The sequence below is a fragment of the Mobula hypostoma genome, chromosome 24, assembly GCF_963921235.1.
Source record: "Mobula hypostoma chromosome 24, sMobHyp1.1, whole genome shotgun sequence".
Lineage (NCBI taxonomy): Eukaryota > Metazoa > Chordata > Chondrichthyes > Myliobatiformes > Myliobatidae > Mobula > Mobula hypostoma.
In genome coordinates, this window is record NC_086120.1 from 18,025,107 (window position 1) to 18,037,929 (window position 12,823).

The window sequence follows — 12,823 nt, forward strand, 5'->3', positions numbered from 1 at the left end:
TTACTATTCTATTACTATTTATTATTTCTATGACTATTACTATTTACTAATAGTAATATTACTAATACTATTTCTATTACTATTTATTATCTATGGTGCAACTGTAACAAAAACCAATTTCCCCCGGGATCAATAAAGTATGACTATTGACTATTTAAGGTCTATAATGTGGACCTGGTTTCCTGAAACAAGATAACAAAATGCTCTCTCTGTTTCCTCCTAGTCACTGACCGATGTGTCGGAAAAAGTGGAGAAGGGGTACCGGATGGAATCACCAGATAAGTGCCCCACCCCAGTGTACGATATGATGAAATCCTGCTGGGAACACGATCCCGGGAAACGTCCCACCTTTAAAAAACTCAAAGACAAACTGGAAAAAGAAGGAAGGAAATCAGAATATGTTTGATGTAAAGACAATATGAAGGACAATTTGGAATTGTTAAATTGCCTTCATAGTTTTTATTGAACTAACATTCCAAAATGGGTTGCTTTCAAGACTGTTGGTTCAACTGAGCAATGATACAGGATAATTAGTTATTGATTTTATGTATATATATATAAAAAGAGATAAATGAAAATGCCTTGTGCCTGCTAGATTCTAGAATTCACAGATTGATGGTTCTCATATTTGTTTAATTGTATCTTTGTCCTTTGAGAACTTGCTCAAATTCTCTCTGTGCTGGTCTTGGGAAAACATTACTCTCATGTGAGGTCGGAAGTCTGGGGACCGGCAGGGGCTCTGTAAGCAGGTGTGAGCCTGCAGCTGCAGTGATTCGCTAAAGATTCCTCACCAGTGGACCCAACCACCTCAAGTTGTTGCAATCAGTCCACAATGGGCGTGGCAGTCAGCAACCCGCCTCTGCTGCTGTTGGCCGGACACCTGCCATCGCAGGTAGCACTGCACCTTCCTATAACAGCCAGAATTGCAGTCATTTGTTGTAGTCGGAAAAGCAGCGGTCTGCGGTGTCAGCAGTGTAATGATCTGTTACAGGTAGCAATGCACCAGCCTCTTACATCACAACTGCACCAGTCTATAAAAGTAAGCATTTCACTACCTCATGAGTAGCCCAACAAAGTTTGTCCCAACCTCAGTCCATTACAGACAGTACTAACCAATCTGGTAACAGCCCATTACAGACAACATTGAACTAACCATCTTGCTATGACTGACACTCCAACACTTTGTTAAAGTTGGCACTGTTCCATTGTTTCAACCCTTTTTTTTGTTCTCAACGGGTCATTTCATTACAGTCATCCATCCATTGCTCTGTTGCAGGCACAACTGTAAAACCCAATTATCAGCCCATTTACATTGTAGTTGTTCATAAGAGACACAAGAGACCGCAGAAGCTGTAATCTGGAGCGGCAAGCAATATGCTGGAGGAACTCAACGGGTCGAGCAGCATCTGTGTTTGGAGGGGAGGTGGGGTAGCAGAGAAATTATTAATGTTTCCAGTCAAGGCCCTGCACCCAGACTGAGGAGGCTCAGGACTCTAAGTCCTCTTGCACCCATTCTCAGGACTCTCAGTCCTGATGAAGGATTTCAACATGAAACGTTGCTAATTCCTTTCCCCCAACAGATTCCACAGACTCTGCATATTTAGCAGGAGAATGACGTGTGCCATCTGCCAACTGCCTTAACACAGAGCTCTCCAAATTGCGGGAGCAAGTTGCACTGACTCACATACCCCAGTGAGGACATTATGCTTTAAGTCAACTCTTGCCTTTCATTTTCAGCCTTAGTTTTTGTTTCTGGAGGTCGTTGACCCATATTGCTGACCGCAGTTTGATGATCCCGAGCCCAACTTCACAGGGCTCGATTTCCATTTTGCTATCCTGAGCGCCCAGTCATACAGTCCTGCATATTAATGTTATTTTCCTAGACCTTTAGTTTCCCTGCCCCTAATCCCATCCTCACTGTCACAGATTTTAGTTTTACAATCTTAGATGTGAGCCTAATTATCCATGAATGTAGTGTACAGTATGTGAATAAGGGATGTATGCACAGAATGTGCACAATTAGTCACAAGCAGGAGAATTAATGGGTTCAGTAAAATAACTTCCCATGTTCTAGCAGCTGTCTTTGTGTTTATCTATAAAGTCTGCATTGGCTGCATGTAAAACCATGCTTCTGTAGATATCTAGAGTTTAAGAGTCACAGGGTAATGATGCAGCTCTATAAAACTCTGGTTAGGCCACACTTGGAATACTGTGTCCATTGCTGGTCACCTCACTATAGGAAGGATGTGGAAGCATTGGACAGGGTACAGCGGAGATTTACCAGGATGCTGCCTGGCTTAGAGAGTATGGATTATGATCAGAGATTAAGGGAGCTAGGGCTTTACTCTTTGGAGAGAAGGAGGATGAGAGGAGACATGATAGAGGCGTACAAGATAATAAGAGGAATAGATAGAGTGGATAGCCAGCGCCTCTTCCCCAGGGCACCACTGCTCAATACAAGAGGACATGGCTTTAATATAAGGGATGGGAAGTTCAAGGGGGATATTAGAAGAAGGTTTTTTACTCAGAGAGTGGTCGGTGCGTGGAATGCACTGCCTGAGTCAGTGGTGGAGGCAGGTACACTAGTGAAATTTAAGAGACTACTAGACAGGTATGTGGAGGAATTTCAGGTGGAGGTCATATGGAAGGCAGGGTTTAAGGGTCGGCACAACATTGTGGGCTGAAGGGCCTGTACTGAGCTGTACTGTTCTATGTTCTATCTTACAAATTAAGATGAGTTTATTGTTATATGTGCATGTGTGATGAGGTACAGATACAGTGAAGTAATTGCAGCAGCATCATAGACGGAGAGAAAATCAACAAAGAAAACACGATGAATAAAGATGTTTTTCAGTTTGCTGATGAGTGTGAGAAAAGCTAATGGAATGAAACTAGAAGCTGGCACAACTTGGTATAACTTCAGCCTGTCCATAGTAAACACTGCATCTTAAGAAACAAAAGTAATTGAACAAAAAGCACAGGAGAAATATCAACATTTGCATTAACACAGGTAATTCTGCAGTTGCCGGAACACCAGACTTAGACCGTTTATTCATTTCCGTAGATGTTACCTGACCTGCCGACTCCCTCCAGCATTTTGTGTGTGTTGTCAACATTTGTGTGATGGTTCCCTGGCAGGGACTGTGCCACTGTAAGCAAAGGGCCAGGACAAAATGGCAGCTGGTTACCCTGGAAACTCTGTGCACAGTGTGGGAGATCAACCGTAGTCATATTGACTGGGGTGGTTGGGACAATCAAAATGGCCTTAACTGGCACATGCGCAAGCCTTGCCAATGCTAATGAGTGATTATATGTCTAGAACAGAGGTTCTCAACCTGAGAAGGTGGTATTAATTCCTTTTGAATTTAAAAAAACATGATCAGTTTTTACTTGGTAGCCCTTTTATAATAATAACATGCTATAAGACCTGTTTAGCTGTCAACAGTAGCAGTAATAGCTGTGTTGAGAGTGCCATTGATTGATTATAAAAGCTCCATACAAGAGAGATGGACTCAACAAAGGAGGGGAAGAAAGGATTGAAATTCCTAAATCGTCCTGCTGTATTTGAATTTAAGTGATTGATGTATACAGCGGCCACTGTATTATTCCTCTGTTAGCAGTGAAGTCACCTCACTCCTCAAACTACACTCAATGGCCACTTTATTATGTACACCTGCTGGTTAATACAAATATCTAATCAGCCAATCGTGTGGCAGCAACACTATGCATAAAAGCATGCAGAAGTAGTCAAAAAGTTCAGCTGATGTTCAGACCAAACATCAGAACGGGGAAGAAATGTGATCCAAGTAACTTTGACCATTGAATAATTGTTGGTGCCAGACCTATGGTTTGAGTATGTTCGTAAACCACTGATCAGCAATTTTCACACACAACAGTCTTTAGGGTTTACAGAGAATGGTGTGGGAAGCTTAAAAAAAAAACATCCAGTCCAGTGAAAGGCAGTTCTGTGTGTGAAAATGCCTTGTTAATGAGAGAGGTCAGAGGAGAATGGCCAAACTGGTTCAAGCTGACAGGATGGCGACAGTAACTCAAGTAATCATGAGTTACAACAGTGGTGTGCAGAAGAGCGTCTCTGAACATTGACCATGAAGTGGACAGGCCACAGCAGCAGAGGACTACAAATATACACTCAGCGAGTGTATGTAAACAGTACTAATCACAGAGGGCTAATACTGTGCTGCTGAGAACTGAATGGGCCCTTCTTTGGGACAAGCGGTTCAGAAGTTTGACCAGCAAGATCTACATGTTTGAAAGCTTGCACGCTATGTCAGGAAGTGTGGAATGGTCTGGCACCAGCTTTGCAAAGGGCTTGTGCAGGGTTTAAAAGCCGGAGGGCAACTTCAGTGGCTGAACTGTGAAATTCACCTTGATGGAGGGTGCAGCAGCCAATGACCCAGTCCCTCTGTTGCAACACGTGTAGAACCCCCCAACGTAAGGCCGCAGCAAAAACTCAGTGCGTTGGCATTTTGGTTTTCAATGTTCAAATGTCATGAAATTTAGTGCTTTGAAGTAGCAGGACAGTGCAATTAAAATGACTATAGGTTACAATGAGGAATATAAAATTAAATAAATTAGTAGTACAAAAAGAGCGCAAATGAGGGAGGTAGTGTTCATGGCTTCATGGACTGTTCAGAAATCTGATAGTGGAGGGAAAGAAGCTGTTCCTAAAATGTTAAGAGTGAGTCTTCAGGCTTCAGAACCTCCTCCATGATGGGCATAAAGAGAAGAGGACATGCCCTAGACGGTGAGTGTCTTTAATGATGGACGCCACCTTTCTGAAGCACCCCATTTTGGAGGTGTTCACAATGGAGGGAAAGCTTAGTGCCCTTGATGGAGCTGGCCGAGCTTACCATCCCCAGCAATGGTTTTCAATCCTGTGCATTAGAGCCTCCATACCAGTCAGAATGCTCTCCACAGAACATCTGTAGGAACTTGCTGGAGTCTTTAGTGACATGCCAAATCTCTTCAATGCTTAATGAAGTATATCCACTGCCATGCCTTCTTCATGATTGCATCAATGTGTTGAGCCCAGGATAGATCCTCTGAGAGTTGACACATTACTGCTTATTGATAAATGGTTCCTCCAACTAGGAACTGGCATCGTAAACATCATTCAGTAAGTCAAATAACTTCTTTATACTTCCTCTGGCTGAGTGGCTTTTGTGCAGGAATTTGCCTCGTGCATGTATGGTGTCAATATCCATGGTGTCAGTAGATGATGTTCTAATCAAATAGGCCCTCTGTAGTTTAATTTGCAAATAATGTGGTGGACTGCTGCAGAATTGGGGCATAATGGCCAGGAATGATGTACTGTGTATGTTCACACTGGCTGGGGATTGGGGTAGTGGAGTTCCCTTGGTTGCATTACCATATGACCATAAGATATAGGAGCAGAATCAGGCCATTTGGCGCATCGAGTTTACTCCACCATTTCATCGTGGCTGATCTGTTTTTCCTCTCAGCCTCAATCTTCTGCCTTCTCCCCCTCCCACCCCCCATGGCTTCATGCCCTGGCCAATCAAGAATCTTATCAACCTCGGCATTAAATATACATAAAGACTTGGCCTCTACTTGGCCCGTGGCAACGAATTCCACAGAATCACCACTCTCTGGCTAAAGGAATTCCTCCTCATCTCTGTTCTAAAAGGATGCCTCCTATTTGAAGCTGTGTCCTTTGGTCTTAGACACTCCCACTATAGGAAACATCCACTCTGTCATGGCCTTTCACCATTTGATAGGTTTTAATTAGGTCACCCCTCATTCTGCGGAATTCCAGTGAATATAGGCCCAGAGCCATCAAACGCTCTTCATATGACAAGTTGTTTACTCCTGAATCATTTTCATGAACTTCCTTTGAACCCTCTTTTCACCATTACCCACAAGGCTACAATACCATGGCATTTTTATGTAAGCCTAAATTCCTCATCAGTCTGAGTGCTCTGTACATCTTCATGTTAGTTGTCTTTGACTAGAGTGCCTGAGAGCTCTAGACAATGCGCATCAAACAATGAGGTACAGTCAAAATCCAGTGATCCAGCATCCGATTGTTTGGAAATCCTGGTGGTCTGATACCTGGCTCCCTCTTTAGTCTGGAATGTGAGCCAGGCATCCAGAATGTGAGCAGGGTGTGCAGGAGAACTGTGGGTGGGGTGGGGTCTGGAATTCTGCCCGAGTCGGCAACAAGAGTCAAGTCCGGATCGGGAACACCAGGAGTCAGGGATATGCGCTGGGGTGCAGAGGGTTTGTAAGGCATTACTCAGACCACATGTGGAGTATATTGGGCCCCATACTGAAAAAAGGATGTGTTGGCTTGGAGAGGGAGAAGAATGAGGGGAGATCTCACTAAAACTTACTGAATATCGAATGGTCTAAATGGAGAAACCATGGAGAGGGTGTTTCTGTGGAGATCAAGTCATTGGGTATATTTAAAGTGGAAGTTGATAGATTATTGATTGGTAAGTGTATCAAAGACTATGGGGAGAAGGCAGGGGAATAGAGTTTAGAGTGAAAATAAACCAGCCATGATCGAATAACAGAGCAGATTCGATGGGCTGAATGGCCTAATTCTGCTCTTGTCTTATGCTCTTTAATCTCATCAAGTTTATTATTTTATAATATACTGTGTCAAAAACAAGTTAAATAAGTGTGTCTGGCTATTGGTAGGAGCATTTCCAATAGTCTGGAATACTTGCTGGGATGACACCACCAAAGTCCCAGAGGGTGTCAGATTATCAGAGTTTTGCCATATTGAAAATATCTCCAGTTTCCATTGGGAATGAACTGGAGTTCCTCCAGTTGATTGTTGCTCCCGATTCCAGCACCTGCAGTCACTTGTGTCTCCATTTTACTACGGAGCTAAGTTGTGCACCCTTGGTTTCCCACTGCAGCTGGAGAGTGGATGCCTGTGGGAGGCTCCTGAGGACCCTACATCCCAGTGAAATTGGGGGACATCAGCAGAGGAGCTGGAGAAAATTTGTACAAAAATTACGTTCCAGCTGGCGTGGAGCAAAATGGTTGTGAGGCCAGCGCTTTGAGGAGATTACATGCTCCCAAACACGTCAACTTGCCCTTGAACCAATAACAAAATAGCACAGTTACACTGCCACATCTGCCCCTTTGAAAACTGAAGTAATTTTCCATTGATGCAGAAACTGCAGCATTATTATAAAGTTTCACACTATGAAAGGTTGGCAGTACACACTTTGCACTACTTCCCTGAACTAATAGTGCCTCTTTCCTGGGCTGTGGGAGCGCTGGGAGACTCACAATTAAATAGAAGTACTTTTTAACTTCCTTGAACATTGACTGCAATTAGGGTCTGCAATCAGCAATCCAATACCACTATCTAGTGATTTAATTTGATAATAAAATAATATAACCGGTCAAATAAGCCCTCCTTGCGCTTTCATTGAAAACAATCTTGTATTCTTTATGCGCAAGGATTAGTGCGACAAGAGCTTAGATTCCAATCAGTACTCGTATTCATCTCAGCTATTCGAATGATTGAGTTTGTGTCTAATCCCTGTATTACTCCTCTCCGCTTACACTGTTTCTACTGAGCCTTGCTACCTCTCTATAAAATTCCTTTTATTCCCGTTGTCTCAGCTGAACCACAGCATGACCCTAGAAAGCAATTAACTATTTTATAGTAACTCAGTTTGTTCTTTTCATCCAGATCATGGCCTGTATTAACTCAGAAAAATATATAATATGTACTTACTGGTAATTATTCAAGCATGTAAATTTGTACATTATATTTGGAATCATGAAATAGAATCTCTAAAATTTACAGCTCAGAAACCAGTGAACAGCTGGCGTACCTCGGCTGGCTCATTGAGAGAACAGTTGAGGTTATATCCATATTAGCAGGTTTTGCCAGTAACCTGTAGGTTCCTCATCCTCAAAAATCTTTGGAAGTTTCTTATTGAATCCACTTCCTTCGCACTTCCAGAATCTTTCTGCAATGAGTTTATGGTGAAGCAGGTTCTCTCATAACATTTAGGAAGAGTTTAGATAAGAACTTGAATCAACAAGATATTGAAGGCTACAGGTTTACCAGCATTCAATAGGTAGTAGGTGGTGAGCCTAGGAGTCTGCCTATGTGCTATACAATGCAAAAACTCTTTGAATATAAGCATAAAGCTCGCTAAGTGATGGGATGTCCCTCTGGAATACAATTCCATGATTTAAAATTCTTTCCTTGGGTTACTGACTTACTAAATGCAATAAACTGTCACAAGATTCTTCACTAAGCAGAGAAAGATGAAATGGCATTGTTGGTTAATTAGGATAGGGGCAAGATGCAGGCAAAATAGTATAGAGAAGGAAACAAGTTAGTAAAGCTCTTGGAGGGATGTTCAGGAAGAAGTAACAGGGCCTGGGGTTAATGGGCAGTGTTGGAAATCTGCAGAGGCTTTAGCGTAGAGAGGTAACCAAACAATGAGAGAGATTTTGTGTGTTAAGGAGCGAGTCAGACCAAGTATAATGAGCATGTTACTTATCTCTACAATTTGTAATGGAATATCCATCCACTTGTTTTAACATAATTTGAACTTTAAGTTTTACAGAAATTTCTGACTCCATGGATTTTGAGAGAATTTGTGGAATGCCTCCAAGATGGCTTTTTGGAGCAGCTTGTGGATGAGCGCACTAGGGAATAGAGTCAGACAGTCACAGAAATATACAGCACAGAAACAGACCCTTCAGCCCATCTAGTCCATGCTGAACCATTTAAATTGCCTACTCCCATTGACCTGCATCCAGACCAGAGTCCTCCATACCCCTAACGAAAATGTACCAGTCCAATCTTTTCTTAAACCTTTAAATTGAGCTCACATTAACCACTTGCGCTGGCAGCTCGTTCCACACTCTCACCACCCTCTGAGTGAAGAAGTTTTCCCTCATGTTCCCCTTAAATTTGTCACCTTTCACCTTTATCCATGACCTCCAGTCGTAGTCCCACCCGACCTCAGTGGAAAAAGCCTACTTGCATTTACCCTAGCTATACCCTTCATAATTTTGTATGCCTCTATCAAATCTCCCTTCAACATTCTATGTTCCCAGCAATAAAGTCCTAACCTATTCAAACTTTCCTTATAAATCAGGATTAGAGAACAAAATCCTTGTAAAATTTCTCTGTACTCTTTCAACATTTATATCCTTCTAGTAAGTAGGTGACCAAACCTGCACACAATACTCCACATTAGGCCTCAGCAACATCTTCTACAACTTCACCATTACATCTCGTCTCTTGTACTCAATACTTAGATTTATGAAGCGGCAAGAGTTCTCTTTACGACCCTATCTACCTGTGACAACACTTTCAAAGAATTATGGACCTGTATTCCCAGATTCCGTTGTTCTACTGCACTCCTCACTGTCCTACCATTCACTCTGTAAGACCTACCTTGGTTGGTCTTACCAAAGTGCAACTCTTCACACTTGTCTGCATTAAATTCCATCTGCCATTTTTCGGCCCATTTTTCAGCTCCAGCTGCAAGCTCTGAAAGTCTTCCTCATTGTTTACTACACCCCAATCTTGGTGTCATCTGCAAACTTGCTGATTCAGTTAACCACATTATCATCCAATGCATTGATATAAATGACAAAAAAACAATGGACCCAGTACTGATCACTGCAGCACTCCAGTAGTCAGGCAACCATTTAGTACCACTCTGGCTTCTCCCACAAAGTCAATGTCTAATCCAATTTACTATGTCATCTTGAATGGCAGCCAACCTCCCAAGTGGGACCTTGTCAAATGCCTTGCTAAAGTCCATGTAAACAAAATCCAATGCCTCTCCTTCATCAACTTTACTGGTTATTTCATCAAAAAACTCTATAAGATTGATCAGACATGACTTACCACACAGAAAGCCATGCTGACTATTCCTAATGAGTCCATGTCTATCCAAATACTCATACATCTGGACCCTTGAAAGCTCTGGGTCTTTACTCACTGGAATTTTGAAGAATGAGGGGTGATCTCATCATAAGGCCTAGAAAGAGTGGATGTGAAGAGGATGTTTCCTTTGGTGGAGGAGCCTAGGACCAGAGGGCACAGCTTCAGAATAGAGTGATTTCCATTTAGAATGGAGATGAGGAATAATTTCTTTAGTCAGAGGGTGGAAAATCTGTAGAATTTGCTGCCACAGGTGGCCGTGGAGGCCAGGTCATTGGGTGCATTTAGGATGGCAGTTGATAGATTCTTGATTAGTCAGGGTGTAAAAGGTTATGGGGAGAAGGCAGGGGAATGGAGTTAAGAGGGAAATGGATCAGCCATGATGAAGTAGCAGAGTAGACTTGATAGTCCGAAAGGCTGAATTCTGCTTCTATGTTTTATGGTCTTGTTATGATTCAGCTCAAGCCTTTTGACATTAAAGTATCAATCTCCTCAGACACAAAGAATGGGTTAATCTTTAAGAATGCTGATCCTAATATTGCAAATACAGCACATAAGAGATAAAAAATATTCAATTGCATTCTTCCCATGAATTTCATCCTCTTTTGCCCTTAATTTTTGCTCTTTATTCGGCTTTGAGTTCACCTTCCAGCTCATTCACTGTACTCCCATGCACTGAAACTTGTCTCATTTTGAAACTTCAAATCTTTTCAAATCATTTTTTACTTCTCCTCCATCTCCTCCATCTCCTCCAAAACAAACACCTTGCAGCTGGATATGATTGGCTGAGGAACTGTCTCATATATTAACGTCCCAGCCATTCAAAACCTGGAACTCTGCATAGGATTAAAGGCAATGAGACTAGCTAACAGCATCAAAAACATGGCCAGACTGGGAACTGCAGCTGGCCAGTTCCAACACTGACATCACCATGGAAACCCATCTGGGCTATTGAGTAGCTTTTTAAGCCAAAATTGTTTTTTATCCCTTAGTGTCTATTTTATTCCTTATTTGTTTGACCTTAAAATTATTCAATGTGCAAAAATGTAGATAGTGAAATAATGAAAAATTACTACAGAATGGTGAAAAATAATAGAACATTTACATTTGTTGCCAAAAGAATCATGATGAGCAGAATGGTGATTAACATGGAATAAATTCTGCATGTAAGTTAAAGTCAAATGTGCATATTGCTTTTAAGCAGGTGGGAATCTGGGTATTTCTCTAAAGCTTCACGAGCATTAACTGTAGTCAAAAGGACAATTGATCCTTAAACAAAGATTGCACTTGTGTCCGTGAATAAGGTGGTCAATCTCAATTAGAGTACCATGTACAGCTTTGTTCACTTCACATGATGAGTTATAATAAGCCTTTGAAAAAAGGCTTGGCTACTCGACCCAAGACCAGCAGGACATAAATATATGCGTGAGTGGCATCAGGCCATGGTGTGCTGGCTAGTTCAGGACTTTTTATCCAGCTCAGCATGGACTAGTTAGTAATGAGTATCCTCTGTTCTTCATCAACATTTGGTCTTTCATTGTCAAGCAGATCAAGGGCATGTCTAAGGTTGTTATGTTTATAATGTTAATACATTTGAGTCAAGTATTCAAAAAATTAGGTTAGAGTTGGCTGTGGTTACGTCACATTTAGATTGGTCATGCTTGGCTGAGGTTTGAATTGCCTGTTCCCTGCTCAGGTTCAGGTCGACTGTGATTGGGCTGGGTTAAGTCACATTTGTAGTGGCTAATACAGATTGAGTTTAGATTGGTTTTGGTCAGTTTGAGTTTGGAATGGCCACGATCTATTTACTTTTGGAGTGCCACTGGCAGGTTGAGTTTGTATTGGCTGTGGTCAGCCTGAGTTTTGATGGCCATGGTCTGGTTGAGTTAGGGACAGACATTGTCAGGGTGAATTTGGAAGATCCATGGTCCAGTTGAGTTTGGAATGGCCGTGATCCAGTTGAGTTTAGAGTGGCCGTGGTCCAGTTGAGTTTGGAATGACTGTAATCAAGTTGAGTTTGGAATGGCCCTGGTCAGGTTGAGTTTGGAATGGCCTGTGGTTAGGTTGAGTTTGGAATAGCCATTCACAGTTCAGGCTCAACTTGGTGGCTCTCAGATCACGTTTGAGTATCTAAGCAGGCTTTCATTTAGAAGAAACTTGGATCAAAGCCTTAAACATAGTCCCAATCTGAATCTTACCAAGATAAGATAAAAGAGCAGATCTCTAGAGTCGAACTAGTCTTCTGAGTTGACACTTTACAGTAACATTTCCCAAGCTCCTCTATTGCTCATCTGTCATTGGGCCTCGTAGGACTTGAGAGGTGTCTTTGTGTACACCTTTCTGCCCTGGGATTTCACATTGCCTGCGTCAGAGAAAGAGAGTTTTTATTTCTGATTTTCTTCATTGAGATTGCTGATTTGCTTGTACTCATTGTAATCAATTACATTTTGACAGATGTAAAGAAGATACCACAGTTGAATGCAACCTTTTTCCATTTTCAGACTTTTGAGATATAGTCTGTAGGAAATGTAGCTGCTGATTTATTTGCAATGATCACATCATTTCTTTTCATTGAAGTTTAAAAATCTGGGAGAATCCAACTATTTTTCCTCCAGTTCCATATCCACTGAGCTCAACATGAAGAATCTAGGCCATACTACTATCAAATCATTTTAAACTACGACAACCCATTAACACAGTATGCAAATGGTAGGATTACACAGTACCGGTCAGTTGCAGTGGTTCTATTAGTGGAAAACTTCGATATGATATTAACATCAGAAAGGCTCTGGGACTACAAGCCAGTCTTTGCTGAGTTGGCTGAACTCAGACAGGAATGCACTTTGAGCGTCCAAGCCTGCCACACTGCTGCCTTTTTTTTGCTATGCAGTAAGCCCAGGT

At 41.9% G+C, this 12,823-nt stretch overlaps 1 protein-coding gene across 5 annotated transcripts in view; it reads left to right on the forward strand.

Annotated features, from left to right (window-relative positions):
• matk (megakaryocyte-associated tyrosine kinase) overlaps positions 1-2,029 on the forward strand; it is an 84,431-nt gene extending 82,402 nt beyond the window's left edge. For all 5 annotated transcript variants that reach the window (XM_063032674.1, XM_063032675.1, XM_063032672.1 and 2 more), the window contains one exon: positions 224-2,029. In XM_063032674.1, coding sequence (XP_062888744.1) covers positions 224-406 — 183 coding nt within the window. In that variant the 3' untranslated portion in view covers positions 407-2,029. The remainder of the gene's footprint in view (positions 1-223) is intronic.
• Positions 2,030-12,823: the final 10,794 nt, after the last annotated feature.